The sequence below is a fragment of the Portunus trituberculatus genome, chromosome 17 (genome assembly GCF_017591435.1).
Source record: "Portunus trituberculatus isolate SZX2019 chromosome 17, ASM1759143v1, whole genome shotgun sequence".
In the NCBI taxonomy this organism is placed as follows: domain Eukaryota; kingdom Metazoa; phylum Arthropoda; class Malacostraca; order Decapoda; family Portunidae; genus Portunus; species Portunus trituberculatus.
This window is the reverse complement of record NC_059271.1, coordinates 11,707,962-11,728,395: the sequence shown is the minus strand read 5'-3', so window position 1 is coordinate 11,728,395 and position 20,434 is coordinate 11,707,962. Positions and strand designations below refer to the sequence as shown.

The window sequence follows — 20,434 nt, the reverse complement described above, 5'->3', positions numbered from 1 at the left end:
TCTTTACATAATTTCTCCCGTCTCTTCTTTTGTCTTTATTTCGTACCATCTCTCAGTTTTATTTCTTATCCTCAGTTTTATCCTCTCCTCGCCCCACAGAGTCAAAGTATAAAGAGTTTCCTTTTCTATTTCCAAGACATTTGCCGCTCATTCCGGGTTCATTATCATTATTGTTATTATTTTTTTTACTATTTTCAGATATTTCATTTCCATATTGTCTGTGTGAAGCTCAATTTTTTCTATGTAGGAACACTCAGCCAGTTTTTCTTTTGGATCCACTCACGAAGGCTGTTAATTTTACTTGCGTATCTCACTTTTTATTGTATTCTCTCTCTCTCTCTCTCTCTCTCTCTCTCTCTCTCTCTCTCTCTCTCTCTCTCTCTCTCTCTCTCTCTCTCTCTCTCTCTCTCTCTCTCTCTCTCTCTCTCTCTCTCTCTCTCTCTCTCTCTCTCAGTATTTCATCCCTGTCCTGCTCCCCCGCCCTTCTGCCTCTGTCTCTGCTATGAGAGTCCGCGCCTGGCCGTGTCTGCTGCATGATCTGTCTCGCGGCGGTGCTGGCTGGCGGCCGTCGCATCCTGGTCGCTGCTCGCCGCTTCGCCTCACCCAACGACGGACGCTCGCCACACCCGTCACATCAAAACAACATTCCCTTCTAAGAAGTGTTTTCTTATTTCACTGTGCTGCGATTCCCTTTCTCTTTCCCTTCGTCTCCAGGTGAAAGAGGAGTTTTCCTTTTATATTTACATGAATGGAGGCGAGGCGAGGGATAGGAAAGTATTCCGACTTTGCATACCTACGTAGAATCCCTTTGTTCCTTCATGTGTTTCTGTGGAAAATGTGAACGCACGTAACGTCTTTCCTCGTGCGTGACAGACGTGTGTCTGATAACGAAGGGATGCAAGAGGAAGTAGAGCGGGTCTCTTTACTCACCCTCGAAGACACTTGAACTTCTTTGATGTGGTCTGCGTTGGGCAAATCTGGCCACACTTTTTACTTTCAGGAGACTCGCCGGTATCCCGACTCACCAGACTGGGTCACTGTCGACTGTGCGAGCCAGCTGGGCACCGACTCAAGGCGCGGGAAGAAAGGGAGAAGGCAGCAGCTTGTATGTGGCTTCCCTCCGAGTGTCAGGTTACGGAATGGAACCTTAGTATAGTATCCAAACGCAGTCAAGCGGCAGTTTGCTCTTCTACTTAGAATTAATTATGCTGAAGCGATAACGCTCACCATGTTGCCGAAACACTACCTGGAAAGGCGAAAAATGCCGGAAAAGATTAATTAATTTGTTATTAAAGTTGTGCCGATGCGCCCCAAGTCATGACGAGAGGAGTGGCATGCTGCTCCTCCCGTACCACCACGGTGCTCTGCAGCGCTGCCGTGCTGCCAGACTATGCATCGCAACTTCACTGATGGTTCCTTCTTTGTTCTCTTTTAAAATCTTCTGCTGACGAGCCAGACTGTTTCTCTCTCCCTCCCTCTTTCCCTCTCTCCCTTATTCTCCCCTCAAAGCCCGGCCAAGCCTCTCACTTCCGGGACTTGAATCCATGACGCACCATCACGTAAAGCGTTCACCGTTTTATGCAAGAAATTTTCTTGCCTTTATTTTTATTCTTTAGTCTGTATATTTCAGAAAAAAGGCAATGACAAGTTCCTATTTTCCTTTCTTCCTTTTCCTCCTCCGCATTCCCATCTTTGTTTATTCCAAATGTTATCTAGTAAATACAAGACCACTCCCACCTTTCTTCACTCCTCTCCAAATAGAGGAGATAGTGTTTTTGTCCCTCTAAATAAAAAAGAGACCGGCTCTCTCAGCAAGAAGGAACCTAAATGTAGACGCTCCTCTACTCGCAAAGAGACCCTGCGGTCCTTCGTCTCCCCGTTCCAGTAGATGTACCCGCCTCACTCCATCCAGCGAGAAACTTGCGAGTCAGTAAACTTACACATGCACTTGGAGAAAGAGAAGCTCGGTAAAGACAGCGCCCTCTCCCTCCACAAACACTGAAAACTCTGCTTGCAATCAAAGCACGAACTCTCTTTTTACAGTGAACTAACGTGAACTCTTTCACCACCGAGTACTCTGACAACACCACGTCACCTCCCCAAACACTCGCTCTAACCCAGGAAAGTCCCATCCCCTCCTCCGGTGGAGGCAGTTGGTGGGTCTCCCGTGCGTGTCAAGGTGACGACAGTCCGTTGCTCCTGCACCAAGGCTTTGTCTCATGAGTCTGTACTACGTCCGTGTCTACCACATGATAGCCAATAGTCATCATTTAATACTGTATGTGTTCATTTGGTGCATATTTGCATGCTTGTTTGGTGGATAGCGCAGTAGTGTGTGCGTGAATTGGTGGGTAGGTGACTGTCTGAGTATGTTTATATACTTGTGTGTGTGTGTGTGTGTGTGTGTGTGTGTGTGTGTGTGTGTGTGTGTGTGTGTGTGTGTGTGTGTATGCGAGTGTGCGTGCGTGCGTGGCCACGCGCATGCGTGTGTGGGTGCGTGTTTGCATGTCTGTGTGGCAATAAGTTTCCCAAAAACCACCACCAGGTCCTTCCTCCTAACACCTCTACGCCTTGCAGGTAAAGTGGACGAGAAGGCGACGCAGTTGCACGCCATCGCCTCACTCAAGGTGCTGCTGGACGCCACCAAGCCCCAGAATGGCCGCGTTGAGACCTACCGCACGGACGGCCTCGCCCCCGACCCTCGCCCTGACAATCAGTCACACGTAAGTGGCCGCTCGTCGCAGGGCACCGAGATGACCCATGTGGACTCCCTCGCCTCCTCGGACGCCGCCTCGCACAGCGGACCCCACACCAACGGCGACCTGCAGTCTGAAGGCAACTCCGTAGCTAACAATGTGAGTTATGGCACCAACTCTGTGCGCAAGATACCTCCTAAGGCTCCCCAGAACGGCGACAACAATGGCGTCACGCCAGCACTCAACCCGGCCGCCCCTGAGGTGACCGACCCGGAGGCCGCTACGCCCACCACGACCGCGGTAAGCCTTGTAAACCCCGCCCATGGGACCCCTCGGGGATTCCCAACTTACACCTGCATCTCTCTGGTCCTGCGTTCACCTGGGATGTTTCAGCCTTAACTGGCATTCCTCAAATACAGCCTCTGTCTAGCCTAATCCACGGCCAGCCAGAGTAGCTGGCCCCCTCCACTCTATCCTTCACCCCACCTCTCATTCATCATCTTCACACCTCCTTTTGTCCTCTAACACTCGCCTTCTCCTACCACCATAGCCTCAATTCTAACATCTACAGACCAACTTTGTATCCTTCCATTTCTTATCCACCATCCAGTCACCCTACTCCTGCTCGTCTTCCTCCTTCTGCCACCTTCGTCTTCCCACCTTATCTTCTCCTCTCCCTTCCTCCTTGTCTCAAGTTTCGCCTTGCTCGAATCACAATAACCTCTTGTCTCGTAAAGAGCTCGCATACACACACACGCACACACACACACACACACACACACACACACACACACACACACACACACACACACACACACACACACACACACACACACACACACACACACACATATGACTCTTGCTCCTCTCCTTCCTGTATTCTCTCTGACTCACTCTCTCTCTCTCTCTCTCTCTCTCTCTCTCTCTCTCTCTCTCTCTCTCTCTCTCTCTCTCTCTCTCTCTCTCTCTCTCTCTCTCTCTCTCTCTCTCTCTCTCTCTCTCTCTTCTCTCCACACCATTCCTCTTCATTCCTCTCATTCCTCTAACATCCTTACCACCACACCTTCCGTCCATTTCAACACGTCCTTCCCACAACTTTACACGGCTCCTTCATTCCTCCCACTCTATTGCTCCCCAATAATACTCCCATCATCTCTTCCCACTTTTCTCCTTCTCTCCTCATCCCCGGTGTGTTCCAGCTTCCCTAAGTTCAGGTTACCGCCTCCATGACGTCAGCGTGTGGCCTCTCCAGCCTCCGCCTATGTTATTCTGACGACAGTGGGAAGCGAACATGAATTTTGCAAGACCGACCGCCGCGTGAGGGTTGCAACTTCTGTTTTCGTTGGGTGTGCCTCGCTCCAGATAAGCTAAACTGTACCTTTGCACAAAACAAAAGGCATTTTTTTTCGGTATGAGGTAAAAGTAAAGTCAAAAGCAAACTCGTGATTTTCTGTGGATATAAGCTAAGGATTTTCTAAATTGTGGATTTACCCAAAAAATTTAATTTAGTATATTCATTTAGTATCCTGAGATCCTGCTTCACTTCAAGGTTAGTTAATGTTATTCAGCAACCCTGTGTGATGCCTTATGGATCTCATCAGTCAATTGTTTGGTTACTTACGCAGGTACTTAAAGAGTTAGTTCCTTGTGTTAGTTTTCGGGATGAGAACGTGATAAACACCGATGCAACGAACTACTCACGGCATTACACACACACACACACACACACACACACACACACACACACACACACACACACACGGCCCGGTAGCTCAGTGGATAGAGCGCTGGCTTCACAAGCCAGATGACCGGGGTTCGATTCCCCGGCCGGGTGGAGATATTTGGGTGTGTCTCCTTTCACGTGTAGCCCCTGTTCACCTAGCAGTGAGTAGGTACGGAATGTAAATCAAGGAGTTGTGACCTTGTTGTCCCGGTGTGTGGTGTGTGCCTGGTCTCAGACCTATCCGAAGATCGGAAATAATGAGCTCTGAGCTCGTTCCGTAGGGTAACGTCTGGCTGTCTCGTCAGAGACTGCAGCAGATCAAACAGTGAATTACACACACACACACACACACACACACACACAGTTAAAATCATTCAAACAGAAACACCCTACAAGGACCCACACCGAAGATTCGCGAACAAAATCTCGAAAATAAAAATTAATAAAAAGACATAACCCGCAGATGACGTGTGGGAACCGAACACACATTCCATGCACGGAAAGAATTTATCGTGCTTCAGACTCCGTATTCTAAGCTCCGTTGGGTGTTTTCATAAGAACGACTTTCCAAGCCCACAAAGATAAGATTCCGAGTTCTCATGAATTTTTTTTTCCTTTAATAAGGCAGAATCTTTGTTAAAATTTACCTGGAATCATGAAAGTACTCTTGAAAATTCCAATAACTTCCAGTAGAGCTTTTCAAAGTAGTGTTGATATAAAGCTGACACGTTTATGAGTATTTAAGAATACCCTATTAATATTTCACTTCAAATTCATCGTTTCTTAAAACACAAATCCGTATATCATGGAAACGGATTCTCCCTCGCACTTTTTCCCCCACTCCCATAAAGCGAGCCAGCGAATTAAAGCAGAACATGCAGGGGAATGAAGTGAGTATTCGGTAGATAAAAATTTCTCACCATCATAAAATCCTTGTCTTTTTATGATCACTGTGCGATTTGAGATTTCACACGGGGAGAAAAATCAAACTGAAATAAACATTGTCTGTCATATGTGTGAGGAAAGAGGGAGAGTAGAACACAGATTTCTGCTTAAGTATTTCCTTAAAACGAGAAACTTTAGGCAACGCCGTTCTCGCGCATACATCCTGTTACGAGGGAAGCTGGACACCCTAACCTTTAATTTACCTGTGCGGAGGCGTGCAGGTGAGGCCCCCAGGTGTGCAGCGGACCAGCTGAGACAGGTGAGAGCTTCGGGTATCACAGGGGAAGGCTCAGCATGCACCATTCGTGACACCAACGCCCCCTCAACACCCCTATTTCGAGTATTCGTATGCCTACTCTATGTTCCATGCTCTTGGTCCCTTGCCCTACCCATGTCTCTACCGTAGCACCCGAAATACGGACACCAGATGGAGTCCGCGTGTGTTGGAGTCCGCGTGGTGTGTATGTCCTGTTGCCGCTTGCTGACTGGATTGTGTAGCTGTATTGTAGTGTGCCTACTGCTTGTGAGTGGCTTGTACAACCTACTTGAGTACCACCCTACGAGTCCGCTTATTATTAGACCTGTAGTTGATTCTTCATTATTCTCTCTCTCTCTCTCTCTCTCTCTCTCTCTCTCTCTCTCTCTCTCTCTCTCTCTCTCTCTCTCTCTCTCTCTCTCTCTCTCTCTCTCTCTCTCTCTCTTTGGGTTGGGATGTTTTCTTGTAATATTTTTGAAGTGTTTTTTAGGGCGAATGATTTGATCTGAATGATATGAACATCTTTGGATGATATTATGGTATTGGTTAGGTTTTTTTTATTTTCATTATTTCCCATCACTCTCCTGCCTTAATTTCTGGTGTCCCATTACCGATTTTTTTATCATCTCTTCATGTCTACTTTCCTCTTGTGTAATACTTATTCTTTTTTCTTCCTCATTGATTTACCCTTTTACTGTTACTAGTCAGAGTCTTGTACTTTCCTTCGTGTTTTTTCATAATTTTTTTGTAGATTTTTTGTTCGAGTCTTTATTTCATGAATTAGTGTTGTTTTGGTTTTTTTTTATTTTTTTTTATTTTGGACTATTTTTGTCTTTTGTATTTTCGTTTTTTATTCTCTTTCTTTTATGCCTTTTTCTAAATATCTCCTAGAAATATGGAATATATAACATTCTCTCTCTCTCTCTCTCTCTCTCTCTCTCTCTCTCTCTCTCTCTCTCTCTCTCTCTCTCTCTCTCTCTCTCTCTCTCTCTCTCTCTCTCTCTCTCTCTCTCTCTCTCTCTCTCTCTCTCTCTCTCTGCTCTCTCTCTCTCTCTCTGCAGTGCCCTTTACGACCTGCGGGATTTAATTACTTATTTTCGACCGCCACTCTCGTGATAATTTCATTAAATTGTGTCGATAAAGAATTTTGCCTCATCAAAGACTTAATACGATTAGGAAAGATGGCTTCTATCTTATCATTATTATTATTATTATTATTATTATTATTATTATTATTATTATTATTATTATTATTATAACCATTATCATCATTTGCCTTTTCTGTGCAGTTGCGTAATTTGGATACAATGAAGCTTTGATGCGTGTGTTCTTTGTCCCGTGTTACTCAGGAGCCCGTTGTAGTAATAATGGCATCAGCAGTAATAGTACATTCCTTCATGCACGGGTTGCCTCTCAAGTCACTTTTTGCATGCATACCTCAATGCAGTGTTACTATAGCGCAGTTTGCCATAATTTTGTGCTGCCATTAGAGACAAGAGTGACTTGAAGTTAGTTTTTTGTAGCCACTAGAGGCGAAATGGCTTGTAGTAATGTGCGTTTTGCTTCCATTACGCTAAAACAGTTTGCAGTAATTTCTCGCAGCCGTTAGGAGAAATTGATACTCAGAGACAAAGGAAGTTAAGTTAAGAATAGGATAACAATGTCTCGCGGAACGGAAGACGTTGAAAGAAAATGGTAAGAGTTTATGAATAGAAAGAAAGAATTAGGCTCAAGAACAGTCAATGGAGGGAGGAAGGAAAAACGATAATTTAAGACTAGGAAGTAAGATGAGGAGTTTAAGGATACGAAGAATCACTCAAAAGAATAGCTAATGGATGACAATGAGGAAAGAAGTAACTAAGAGTAATTGAGAATAGGAGGTGAAATGAAGACTTTAAGAATACGAGCGACAACATGTAGTACAAAACGTTAATGAGGACCAACGAGATTAAGGTGATACAAGATCTATAAAAGTTTGATTTGAGGAATAGATAACAAAGACTCACATAAACGCACCTGTGCATGTCTTAACCTTCACCCCGCCCCCTCCACAACCCGCCGCCGCACTCAGCCTGCCAGGAATAGTACCCTCTGGGATCTGCAAATGCCGGTTCTCCTATAAATAATTCAAGTTGTGGAAGGCCCTGTGATGCCGCCATCCTCTCCTCTTGCCTCCCCCATTCTTTCTCTTCTCTCCCGCTCCACTCCCATTCCTCTTCTTTTATATTCGTCTTCTTTCCCTAGCCTTTCTTCCCCATTCTTCTTCCCCATCCCGTCCTCCCACTCCTAGCCTTTCTTTAGCCTTTCCTCTCCGTTCCTCTTCATTCCCTCGCTCTTCCTCCCGACCGTGAGCAGTCGTGAAATACACATCAGGAACAATTAACATGATCACTTCTGAATTTAGTCGCGCAAGTTTGTTAAAACAAATAGGCACATTTAGTAGTGATGAAGAAGGCGGGAGTGTGCCATATGCCGCTCCCGGATGTGTCACGCAGACAGGCTCTGGGCCGAGCTGCGTCTACCCAACGTGATTTATAGTTAAGGTTGACCCGCCGGTCCCTCCCTTTACCAGCTTCCACACATTACAGGAATAATGACTCAAAGTGTTTCGTTACGAGTATCTGAAGTAGCTGTGATTCTGTTAGTCTGGCGCCTAAGTCAATCAATCATCTCTTGCCGTCATCGTCCTCGACGCCATCCACGTTACTTCCGCGTCTTGCCTCGACGTCTTTTTATCCCTCATGACCACGTCACTTCTTTTCTCTACCACCATTTTAGTTTATTAAGATTTGTTATTTTCCTTTCTTTTCTCTACGTGCATTTGTGAGAGTTAGTACGTATGCGTGTGTGAGCCTTATCTGCCTTTCTTGTTGTCTTTGTAATTAATACGAGACCAAAAAGTCTTTTTGTCTTATTTTTACTTACTTTTATTTCTCACAATGTCAGTGGATCTTCTGTTTTCTTCGGCACTTTTCCCCACATTCGCGAGAGATCCTTTGTTATATTTTGAATTTCTTATCACTAAATTTCTGTCTTGATGTCATTGGGATCGATGAGTTAGCTTCATAATGTCATGGGGACTTGAGACTGCACTCAGTTATGATGCCTTGTTTAATTTTCATTATTCTTTGCTTTCATTTATTTTTTTTAGGTTGACCAGGGAAGGTTAGATGTGACTGTCCTCTCTGTTCACTCTTCTCTTGTCTTGTTAACCTCTTCCTGCCGTTGTTGGTGTTGCCGTTGTTGTATTGTTCATGGTATTCTTGGCAATACCACTGGAGTGTCTTCGTGTCGAATGAGTCTTGTAGTGTCTGTCTCCTTCCCTACCTCCCCCTCTGCCCTCCACAATCACCGCGCACTTCTGCCAGGATGAGTTGTTCGTCCGTCACCTCGCAAGCCCCTTTGGGTGTAACTGGATTTTTTGTGCTGTGTGTCAGTGTGGCGTGCCCTCTTCCCGTCTTTGTCTTGGTTTGTCAGCACACCAGCGGTTTCTGGATATGTCAGGTATTTTTCTTTTTATGAAAACCTTGTCAGAAGTACAACACAAAGAGATGAACAAGACACCAAACAACATTGCTTCACCGTCTTCCCAGCTTGCATCGTATACTGCTACGCCAGAATAAGTCACGAGAAGTCATGACCAGTCACGTTCACTCCGCTGATTAAACAAAAGTGACGTTATGTGAAAAGGGACTAAACCATTCTTGGCCTAGTCGTCCTGCGTCCCCAGCACTCACCGATGATAAAAAAATATCCCTTGATTACACATCACAGCCCGGCGCATGACGCCTCATGAAGGAGGTCTTTCCACAAAGGTGTGTACTAAGTGTGGATGTGATGAGCGGCGGCGCCCGAGGTGTGGGGTCACACAGGTGAGTAGAGATGCCCGGAGGCACAGCACGGGCCTGGAGAGTCAGCTTGTTCGTAACGTTTGGTGGATATTATGAGTTATAATGGAACACACTTCTCTCCGTATCCAAACAGAGCAGGTGAAGGTAATCAAGCCGCTTTTCAGCCTGTTAGCGCCGTGCTCGACGAGTACAGCCTCATGCACGCTCACCCACTCATCGGAATGGCGGCCTTGCAGGACTCCTCGCTTTGGGATGAAATAGACACCTCCAACAACGTGACTCCCGTGGAGATTCCCGACGACAAACCCAACGGGCTGCCGCAGCAATCCTGGGGCTCCGCTTCCCTCTCTGAAGTAGTAGTACGTGTCCGGCACAACACGCACAAGATGCTCACGCTACCTTTTCGGCCTCACGACCCCTCCATCTGGGCGCCAGGGATCAGTCTCCGCTGCCTCGCCTGTGGTCGATGTGGTGTCACTATTCATGTCGTAAACAGTCGGAGGCGCGGCGTGGCGAAAGATGCAGGGGTAGAGAGGCGCCCCGCGGAGCACCCCAGATGCAGGCTTGGTGTGCCCAGTAGCTCACAATAGCAGCATGTGTACATATTTTTTGTGACATGTGGTGTCTCAGTAAACGTTCCAGAGCACTGGGTCTCGGTGTGTTTCGTCCTATAGAGGGAGCTCCCGCCGCCCAGAGGAATGCGTGGGGGCGCCTCGCCGCCTCACCAGCACAGCATGAGCAGACTGGCTGTGGATGACCCTTGTCTCGCGGGTCAATCCTTCACTTCTCACGTCACATTCCTTCTGTAGCTTCCAGGAATGAGCCATGATCTTTTAGCCTCTACATATTATTTAAGATTTCTTTTTATCTGATTTGAATGCGTTTCATCTTTTCATTGCATTCACCACCACAATCCCTTTTCCACCACTACCACCACCACCTCCCCCCAAGCGAGACGGCATGCATTTAGAGAGAGGCCGCGGCACTGCCCTCAGTAGTTTTGCCTTGGCCTCAAGAGCTCCCCGCTGTGGGCGTGAGCGTCATGGTTGTGTCATGTACATACACTGATCTTTAAACAGCGTCACACAGCACAAAGGAAGCACATCATCGCCACCAAAGCGACGACCTCCTGCCGTCGCCCTCTCGATGTCAGACAGCGCTGCGTGACGACAAAATGATAAATAAGTACGTACACAAAACCGATTACTCCTTCGAGCACGACAAAACTGACTGTGTTTTTCCCAATCACTCCTCCAACACGCTCCCAGTTTCCACCTTGTTTTGATCAGATCGTGATCCATTTATTCACGAATACGTGAACAATGTAAAGTTTCAGTGTTTTCCTGTTGACAAAATTGTACCTGACATATCTCCATCACTTTTGACATTAAGGTTGCTTCGCACACTTAGGTGAAGGCACGTCCACACTCAGTCGCGCCTTGCCGTGGTGTTGAGAATGCACATCCCTCGCCCCTCGCCGCGGTAATGTCAGCCTCTGCCACTCTGCATATTGGACACGGCGTACATTCCATCCTTGTTCAGTGACCGTGTATCGTGTTCCCATTCCACGTAAATTATCAAAAATGTTTGTGAGAGTAAACGTGCGCTAAACTAACCTCGCTCACCAAAAACAGCCTTTTTCGAACATCAAAGACCAATTTGTTTGAATACACAGACGGACCTCGCTTTTCTTTCTGCGCGACCTGTTAGTAACAGCAGCAAAACTACGCTAAGGTCCCTGGTGAGTTGTGTGCGGGCTGCGGCTACCTCTCACACGGCCATGTCAGGAATAGCGGAACTATCGGATCCTTTTAGATCACATATGTCCCGTAAACGTCTCTCCTCCACCGCCTTCGTCTCAGCTGACGCGAATTAATATTTGCAAAATGTGTAAGTCACTCTTGTAAATTGTCAGGAGCGTGAAACCCGGCCTGGCAGTGCTCCATACTGGAGCAGCCCAGGTAGACTCACGCGGCAGAAAAGATTCCGTGAAAACTCTGTATAAGTCGATCATTCCGTCATTGATTTTCGTCCCAGAATTAAAACTGCTCACGGCTGGGGTGGGGCTGGTAGGCGTGGCCACCCCGACCGCATGCCCTCCCACAAATCCCCCGCCACTCTCTCTCTCTCTCTCTCTCTCTCTCTCTCTCTCTCTCTCTCTCTCTCTCTCTCTCTCTCTCTCTCTCTCTCTCTCTCTCTCTCTCTCTCTCTCTCTCTCTCTCTCTCTCTCTCTCTCTCTCTCTCTCTCTCTCTCTCTCTCTCTCTCTCTCTCTCTCTCTCTCTCTCTCTCTCTCTCTCACACAAACTGTTCCACTCACCTGGCCCCACTGTAATACTAGTAAACATCAACCTTGCTCTTGCACTTAATCGGTTTATGCATTCCTGTCACTGACAATCTCTCTCTCTCTCTCTCTCTCTCTCTCTCTCTCTGTCCTTCCCGACCTTCATTATGGGGATGGGCGTGGCTTAAGGGCGTGGCAGCCCCCCACCACGCCCTTCTTTCCCCCGTCTCTTCTTGAAACTCCTCCATATCCTTGCACTTTCTTTCCCTTCTCTCTGCCGCCTTTCCAGTTGCTTGTCCTACCCTCTTCCTCCTCCTCCTCTCCTTTCATCCCTCCTTCCATCCTTCAGCAGTCCTTCCTCCCTAAAGGTTGCGCGATAAGGAGAGGTCTTACGTATCGTCCAAAGGGTTCTCTCGGTTCTATCGCAGCAACTCGGGAAATGTGCAATGTGGGGAACTTGATGTAACTGCCTGTGAAGGCTGATGTTTGAGACTCCATGGCGTTGCGTGTGGCTCAGATCGCGTCCGCAGTGGAAAGTATAAGGAGTGTAGAAGTTACTTTCATTCCTTGATAAATATTTCCCCCGTCATTCTTGCGTGTTCGACTTAAGTTTGTTGTCGGTTAGGTTAATCATCAAACGATGTTTTACCTCATGATATTACAATAACCGTATATACGTGTGTGTGAACTGGGCCTCTCCTACATAAGTGCTTCAAAGATTTTCATTTTCGATTTTCCCTTTCATCGCTCACTCACTCCTTTATTGAATTCCCTTCATTCTCCATGGTACCTTCTTCCTTGCTTTCCTCCATGCAAACGACGTCATCTCTTCCTTCCACTGTCTCGTGACGCCTTCTTGATGTGGGTTGATGTGAGTCGCTGCTTCTGATACTTTGTTCAAGTCTGGTCCTCTGTTTTTTCGATGTTGAGTATTTAGCTGAGAAGAAGAGTGAGAGGAACATTTTTGAGGGTCTAGCTTTCCGGGTCTCTTCGCTAGAAAGAGAGAGAGAGAGAGAGAGAGAGAGAGTGTGTGTGTGTGTGTGTGTGTGTGTGTGTGTGTGTGTGTGTGTGTGTGTGTGTGTGTGTGTGTGTGTGTGTGTGTGTGTGTGTGTGTGTGTGTGTGTGTGTGTGTGTGTGTGTGTGTGTGTGAGTATATTGTACGTGCGAAATTTTCTCCTCTGGTGGTCGGTAGGTTTCTGGTTGTCGCTGCAGCACCCTGGTCTTGTCTGGTTCTCTATGACGCCTCTCTTTGCCCACAAATCCCCAAGGTGTGCGTGTTCCTACCTGTGTGCATTCTCCTGGGATCTGTATAATTCCTACTGTTGATGTCTGCTGTTATAAACACCGTCTGTACTTACCTCCTTTCAGCGCGCTTGACTAAACACACCTTTATAAAAACACACTAGAAACCCCGGGGACCTCCAAACCTTCCTGTAAGAAGCCCTAGACCCTGGCATCTGGCAACTCGCTCCGCCATAATTCCAGCAGTGAGACAGCTGCTGCTCCTCTCTATCTTTCTATCTTTCTTCTCTTCTCTCCGTTATGTTAATGTTGTGATTTAGTTGATGTCTGTTGCGTCACTGCGTTCACTTGACGTAGAGTCTCTGTCTGTGACGTTAAGAGGCGCCCTCTAGCTTCTCTCCTCTTACTACTACCACTACTTCTACTACTACTACTACTACTACTACTACTACTATTAATGCTGCTGCCGCTGTTGCTGCCACGCTGTGTGAGTGAGTGTATTGCTTCCCTCCCTCGCCCGTCTGGTCGCCGCCCGGATCGGTGAGGCGTTGCCCTTGTTACTCATGGGTAAGGTAAGGCAATGTCTCCTTTGTTCTGTTATTACATTTTTTCTAGTTAATCTTCAGTTCTTCAGTTCTTCCGAGTATAAGCGTGCTTCCTTTTTTTAATTCCGTCACGAAAGCGGTCTCAATTTGTTGGTATGCATATTGCTATTATTGTTATCATTATTATTATTATTATTATTATTATTATTATTATTATTATTATTATTATTATTATTAGTCATTATTATTATTGATCTGTTTATTACAGTTATTATCATTATTATTATTACTATTATTATTATCACTATTATCATTATTATTATCATCATTGTTATTATTACTATTATTATTATTATTATTATTATTTTTATTATTATTATTATTATTATTATTATTATTATTATTATTATTATTATTATTATATTACTATTATTATTTTTCATAATTATTACCATCATTATTATTATTAATTCTTATCATCATCATTATCATTATTGTCATCATTATTATTGTTATTATTATCATTATCATTATTATTATTATTATCATTATTATTATTATTATTATTATTATTATTATTATTATTATTATTATTTTATTATTATCATTGTTATTATTATTTTTTATTATGTTTAATTTAATATCTTCAATTCACTGTGTACATGAAATACTGCAGATGTTTTCTTTGTCTCTTATTTCAGTTATTTTTCATTTACATGTGAAGGATCTGTGAGTCCTGGAAAGACAAACGAAAATATCAGTTTAGCTTTTTCATTCTCTTTATTTATGACGGATCGAAATTTCTTAAGATTTTTGTAAGTAAACTATTTTTTTCTTCCTGTTCCTCTTCTTTCTCTTCTTTTACTTCTTTTCCTCCTCTTTCCTCCTCCTCCTCCTCCTCCTCCTCCTCCTCCTCCTCCTCCTCCTCCTCCTCCTCCTCCTTCGGGCTTACTTCATCTTCATAAGAGGATCGTTTCTGCCTTCAACAAAGGCCATTAAAAAAATATATATATACTTCATTCGCTTGTCACAAGAAACCACTTTTATATATCATTAAGTTAGCTGCTTTTCAGCGGCTTTAGGTACATTACAGGGAGCATTTTAGGACTTTATAAGGTAAAGACTAGGGAAGAAAGGGGTAGCATGGAGGAGACGGAGGGAAGCTGTGTGTATGTACGTGGAGGGAGGGAAGAAAACAAGGGTGGAGAGAGATGTGTCGAAGTGAAAGAAAGGATGGAATGAAAAGAACATATGGAAGATGTATTTGATAGGAGAAAGAGAGAGAGAGAGAGAGAGAGAGAGAGAGAGAGAGAGAGAGAGAGAGAGCAGTGGTGGGCGGAGAAATGAATGAAGCGAGTAAAGGAAGAAATGACTGGCTTGGAAAGAAGAAAAGAGTGTGCGTCTTGTAAGAGAGACGAAAACAAGACGTGTGTGTGTGTGTGTGGGTGTGGGTGTGGGTGTGGGTGGGCAGTTGGGTGGATGGGTGGGTGGGTAGAGAGAGAGAGAGAGAGAGAGAGAGAGAGGGAGGGAGGGAGGGAGGGAGGGGCAGGAAGAGGCGTATCAGGCTGGCGGCAGGGAGATGGGAGAGAATACGGGAATGGTCGCCAGATAGCTAGGGCGTGGCTACTGATTCCCCCACCACCTCCTCCTCCTTCTCTTCCTCCTCCTCCTCCTCCTCCTCCAGCACCCTTGCCTCATCACCTTTAAGGGAATCACACACACACACACACACACACACACACACACACACACACACACACACACACACACACACACACACACACACAAGAAAGCCAGTAGCAAATCTCCATGCCCCTTTCCTCTTCCTTCCCGACTCCCTCATTAGCAACCTCGTATGCAGAATATAGCACTGGCGCAATCCCATTCCCTGAAATCCCCTGAGCCTAGGGTTTCCCGGCGTGTTGATGAAAACCTCAGGCAATGTAGTGACTATAGTGACTATGTGTGGGTGGGGTCGGAGGGAGATGGGTCGGTTGATGTAGTTCCATGTTCCGGGAGGGTCTTAGTAATGTTCTGGACTTGTGTCAGACAGCTATGCACTCTCTGGTAGAGCTTGGAAGTCAGGCTAGCTAGTATACTCATAGATAGTCCTGAGGCCTTAGTAATATTGGTTTAAGGAGGAGAGTAACTGCTGTGTGTGTGTGTGTGTGTGTGTGTGTGTGTGTGTGTGTGTGTGTGTGTGTGTGTGGATGTGTTTTAGAAGGGGTAAGAAATGTCAAAGACTGGGTTGTTTTCATCGTGCTCGAATATCTTGGGATCAAATTCTCACTTTATGAATATGGATCCCTGTCTATGTCTATCCCTCCCTCTCTCTCTCTCTCTCTCTCTCTCTCTCTCTCTCTCTCTCTCTCTCTCTCTCTCTCTCTCTCTCTCTCTCTCTCTCTCTCTCTCTCTCTCTCTCTCTCTCTCTCTCTCTCTCTCTCTCTCTCTCTCTCTCTCTCTCTCTCTCTCTCTCTCTCTCTCTCTCTCTCTCTCTCTCTCTCTCTGTCGTTTCTCTTTCAATACTCCTATTTTTTCTGAGTTACCTTTTCTTGCAACACAAATGAAGGACAACCGTGGGTGTGCAGTCATTGTGGAGGATGACTGGCACTTGCTGCATCCTCAACACTAACTACGCTGATCGTAAAAATTGTCTTTCGTTGGCAGTGATGACTCTGGATTCTGAGGGATATTTGGTCATTATTTTATTTTTTTTCAAACTTGTACATTTGATGGGTTTGAGGATTAGCCTCATGATCTCGCATGACTGTGTCGGGTCGCCATATCCATTTTCCCCCCGAAAGACTTGATATTTGCATAAAGTTTCATGGACAGGTCAGGACGTACACTTCGCCTCGTGGCCGTAGTGAGGATGGCCTGGAATAATCTCGTTTGGGAAAACCTTGTTCATGAATCTTTTCATTCTTCGCCCTCTCACGCTCAACCTAAAGCACGCAGACCGCTGTGTGGTCAGTCTTGCTAGTTCCTTATTTGATGTTGACAGAGATGACCTTTTGGTGACCCTGGATGTGTGTGGCAGGCGACGAGGGGCAGTGTGGCTGTGTAAAGAAACAGGTGCCCGGCGATTCACGTGCTGGTATTCGTTACCACAAAGATTACTCAGCCGTATCCTTGCCTTCCTTCGCCCGACCCAAGGCGGTGCACGCTTATCATTGCATAACCTGGCTTCACACACCTGCCTTTATTCATCAAGAGCTAGACATGCCACGCGCCGCGCCTCGCGTACTGACAAGACGCCACGCCAAGAGGTCAGGCTGTAGCACAAACTGGAAGCCGCATTACTGACACGGGACATTACCACTGTGGGCACAGCTACACGAGCATGAGCTGTGCTGGCACAACAAGTAACAGCGGCAGCAGCACATTTCTCCACTGCTGCTTGTCTTATCCGCTGACCCTCCTGTCTTAAGAATGGCACCCCACCGCCGCCTTACCACCGTCAGGGCCCTGAGTCATCACCAGCGTTCCCAACACCGTCGTTTCTAGGATAATGTTCATCTACCAAAATTATCCCATTTGTAACTTGCCATTTGATCTGTTTTATTTTTATTTCATTCTTATTTTAAAACAAGATTCTCAAAAAGAGAAAACGTAGTAAATCTGTCGTGATCCCTTATGCTTCCTTTAGTTCCTCTGAGGTATTACTGGCCCTGCCCCCGTCCGTCGCGCTACTGCCCACTGTCCATCCCGCTTCGACCCGCCCTTAGACTCGCCTCGCCGCACAGCGTCTAGTTCGCTTCCACAATTATTTTGTAAGCAACCTTTTCTTATCTTACGGTTATTACTCCAGTGACGTGACCTTCAACTTACTGAACAGTTATTGCTAACGCTTTATCCACATGATCATTCTTACTTCATATTTCATCAGTTTTCCGCCTCAGACTCGCCTTTACAAGTAAATGAATTGTGATCACATTGGCTGCTTAATAATTGTCTCTCATTTCATTCAAATATTTTTGTAATCACACTTCTTTTTTCTTTGTTTTCACATTTTTCAACTCTTATTTTTTCCCACTTTTCTTTACCATCACATTGTGATTTGGGGTTTTTCTTCGTTTTTGTTCCTTAAATCGCATCTTCTAATCCTTCATATACTTTCATATAAACGTTTTGGAGTTCGTTTGGAATTCTATTTTATTTTGTGTCCAATTACTACACTTTCTTGTCCTTTTTTCACCTCACATATAATTTCCTATTCATTGTTCTTTTTTCTAGAATATATGTACATATTTCCTCTTTTTTCACTCATTTATTTATTTTCCTCCAATTAATTCCATTAGGCTATTATTTCTTCTTTATTCGAACTTTATCCTCTGTCTTTTCTCCTTCTCCTACTCCTCCTCCTCCTCCTCCTCCTCCTCCTCCTCCTCCTCCTCCATTTCGTTCCTTCTGCTTTCCCTGTCTTCAGCATCTTCACCCCCATCCATGACGTATGGTGAGGGCGCGTCACCATTCTCAGAGGCTGCGGCATGCCTCACCACCACCACCACCACAAACACAGTCACCTTTAGCATAGTTTGCACCACTAGCTTGCTCCCTCCCCTCGCTCGCCATTTCCCCTAAAAGCACGTGGTTATTACACACACACACACACACACACACACACACACACACACACACACACACACACACACACACACACAGAAAGAAAGAGAGAGAGAGAGAGAGAGAGAGAGAGAGAGAGAGAGAGAGAGAGAGAGAGAGAGAGAGAGAGAGAACCAAACCCATAACCTTGCAACGTTCCTAGCTTTCGTTTGTGGGCTGAATTAGAGGCTACGAAAATTATTATATGCACGTTCCAAGCTGCTACTGTAGAGAGAGAGAGAGAGAGAGAGAGAGAGAGAGAGAGAGAGAGAGAGAGAGAGAGAGAGAGAGAGAGAGAGAGAGAGAGAGAGAGAGAGAGAGAGAGAGAGAGAGAGAGAGAGAGAGAGAGAGAGAGAGAGAGAGAGAGAGAGAGAGAGAGAGAAACTGTAGCCTGCACGGGGTGGCTGGCTGGTTGACTGGCTACCTAGTGGTTGGGTGGGATGGGACAGATTGATTGGAAGGAAACGAAGCAAGTAGAAGCAGAAGGAAGACTTGCACAACCAGCTTTAAGTAAGCCAACCACTAATGCGGGGAGTCGCTGGGTAATGTGTTGCAGGGCGATCCCGACGAGGAGGAGGATTCCAAGCCCATTGACCTGAGTTGGCCGAGCACCTGGAGGAAACGCATCACATACATCGTGGTGGCTCCTCTCATTATACCACTGTGGATCACTCTGCCAGACACCAGGACCCCTCGAGGTGAGAGAGAGAGAGAGAGAGAGTGTGTGTGTGTGTGTGTGTGTGTGTGTGTGTGTGTGTGTGTGTGTGTGTGTGGGAGTGGGGGAGGAGAGAATTTAAGGTATGATATTGGTACATTTCTAGATTTTTGAAGACTAATTTAATATATTTTACCTCCTCTCACTTCTCCTGCTGCTACTACGACTACCATTACTTCTCCTCCTCCTGCTCCTCCTCCTCTTCCTCCTCCTCCTCCTCCTCCTCCTCCTCCTCCTCCTCCTCCTCCTCCTCCTCCTCCTCCTCCTCTGCGCCCACAGGCAAGCAGTTCTTCTTCGTCACGTTCGTCGGAAGCATCCTGTGGATCGCCGCCTTCTCTTACCTGATGGTGTGGTGGGCTTCCCTGGTGGGCGAGGCCATTAACATCCCGCCGGAGGTAAGCCTGAACAATGATAAATAGATAAATTGATAAACTGATTGATAGAAACAGATTGATATTTTGATAGTAGATATTATATTAACCACAAAATACAGTACATAATTGCAATAACTAGAATGGTCCAACAGAATAACTAAAAGATGAAACATAAAAGAAACAAACAAAAAAACATATGTCATATACACACACACACACACACACACACACACACCGCGTAGTGTAGTGGTTAGCACGCTCGACTCACAATCGAGAGGCCCGGGTTCGAGTCCCGGAAAGCGGCGAGGCAAATGGGCAAGCCTCTTAATGTGTGGCCCCTCTTCACCTAGCAGTAAATAAGTACGGGATGTAACTCGAGGGGTTGTGGCCTCGCTTTCCCGGTGTGTGTTGTGTGTGATGTGGTCTCAATCCTACCCGAAGATCGGTCTATGAGCTCTGAGCTCGCTCCGTAATGGGGAAGACTGGCTGGGTGACCAGCTGACGACTGAGGTGAATTACACAAAAGATCACAGGAGACGGCCGTCAACACTGCGCTCTTTTCTGATATTGTTTCATGCCATCAAGAATATCTTTCACCTCAAGTGTTAACTAGTGGTGAGAGATATATTTTAGTCCGGTCCCGTCTAGGTGGCAGGGTTATAATGTCAAGAAGATGGAAAAAGGAGTAAAGAACAAAGTGAGAACCAAATGGGCGAGGAGTGTTTGTTTACACCCTGCAGTAGGGTGGAAATTGCTAGAAATGATGTCTCAGGCTTCAGACTGAAGGATAGGTTTGATGACCGAAGCAGACACCGGGTCATACACCTGGAGGACCTAGTGAAAAAACTGATGGCCAGGCTAAAAATCGTGGAAAAGTACAATGAGATCATGAAGGCAAACACTGAAGTGTTGAAGAAAAATTATGATGACCTGAGGCTGAAGAACAAAGTTTGTGCAAGTGAAAAGAAAATGGAAAATAATGAAGATCAAGTGAGCAAAATAAGTGAAAAGCAAAATCTTTGAAAGATTATCAGGATCAGCAGGAAGTTAGTTTTAAAAAGATTATAGAAGTATCGGTCAAGGAAAGGGAACAGGAGGTTGCCACGATGGTAGTAAAGGTAATGAAGGAAAAGGAAAATTTGTTTAGGGATACTGTGGAAAAGAAAAAGTGTTATCTTTGAATTAAAAGAAAAAGTTATG

The 20,434-nt window shown here is 45.6% G+C and overlaps 1 protein-coding gene across 24 annotated transcripts in view; it reads left to right on the top strand.

Moving 5' to 3' along the window:
* LOC123505138 (sodium/potassium/calcium exchanger Nckx30C-like) overlaps positions 1–20,434 on the top strand; it is a 406,837-nt gene that overhangs the window by 378,123 nt on the left and 8,280 nt on the right. For 18 of the 24 annotated variants that reach the window (XM_045256233.1, XM_045256247.1, XM_045256241.1 and 15 more), the window contains 3 exons: positions 2,578–2,996; positions 18,702–18,843; positions 19,140–19,255. In XM_045256233.1, the coding sequence (XP_045112168.1) occupies positions 2,578–2,996; positions 18,702–18,843; positions 19,140–19,255 (677 nt within the window). The remainder of the gene's footprint in view (positions 1–2,577; positions 2,997–18,701; positions 18,844–19,139; positions 19,256–20,434) is intronic. The other 6 variants (XM_045256255.1, XM_045256252.1, XM_045256250.1 and 3 more) reach the window with 1 other exon arrangement.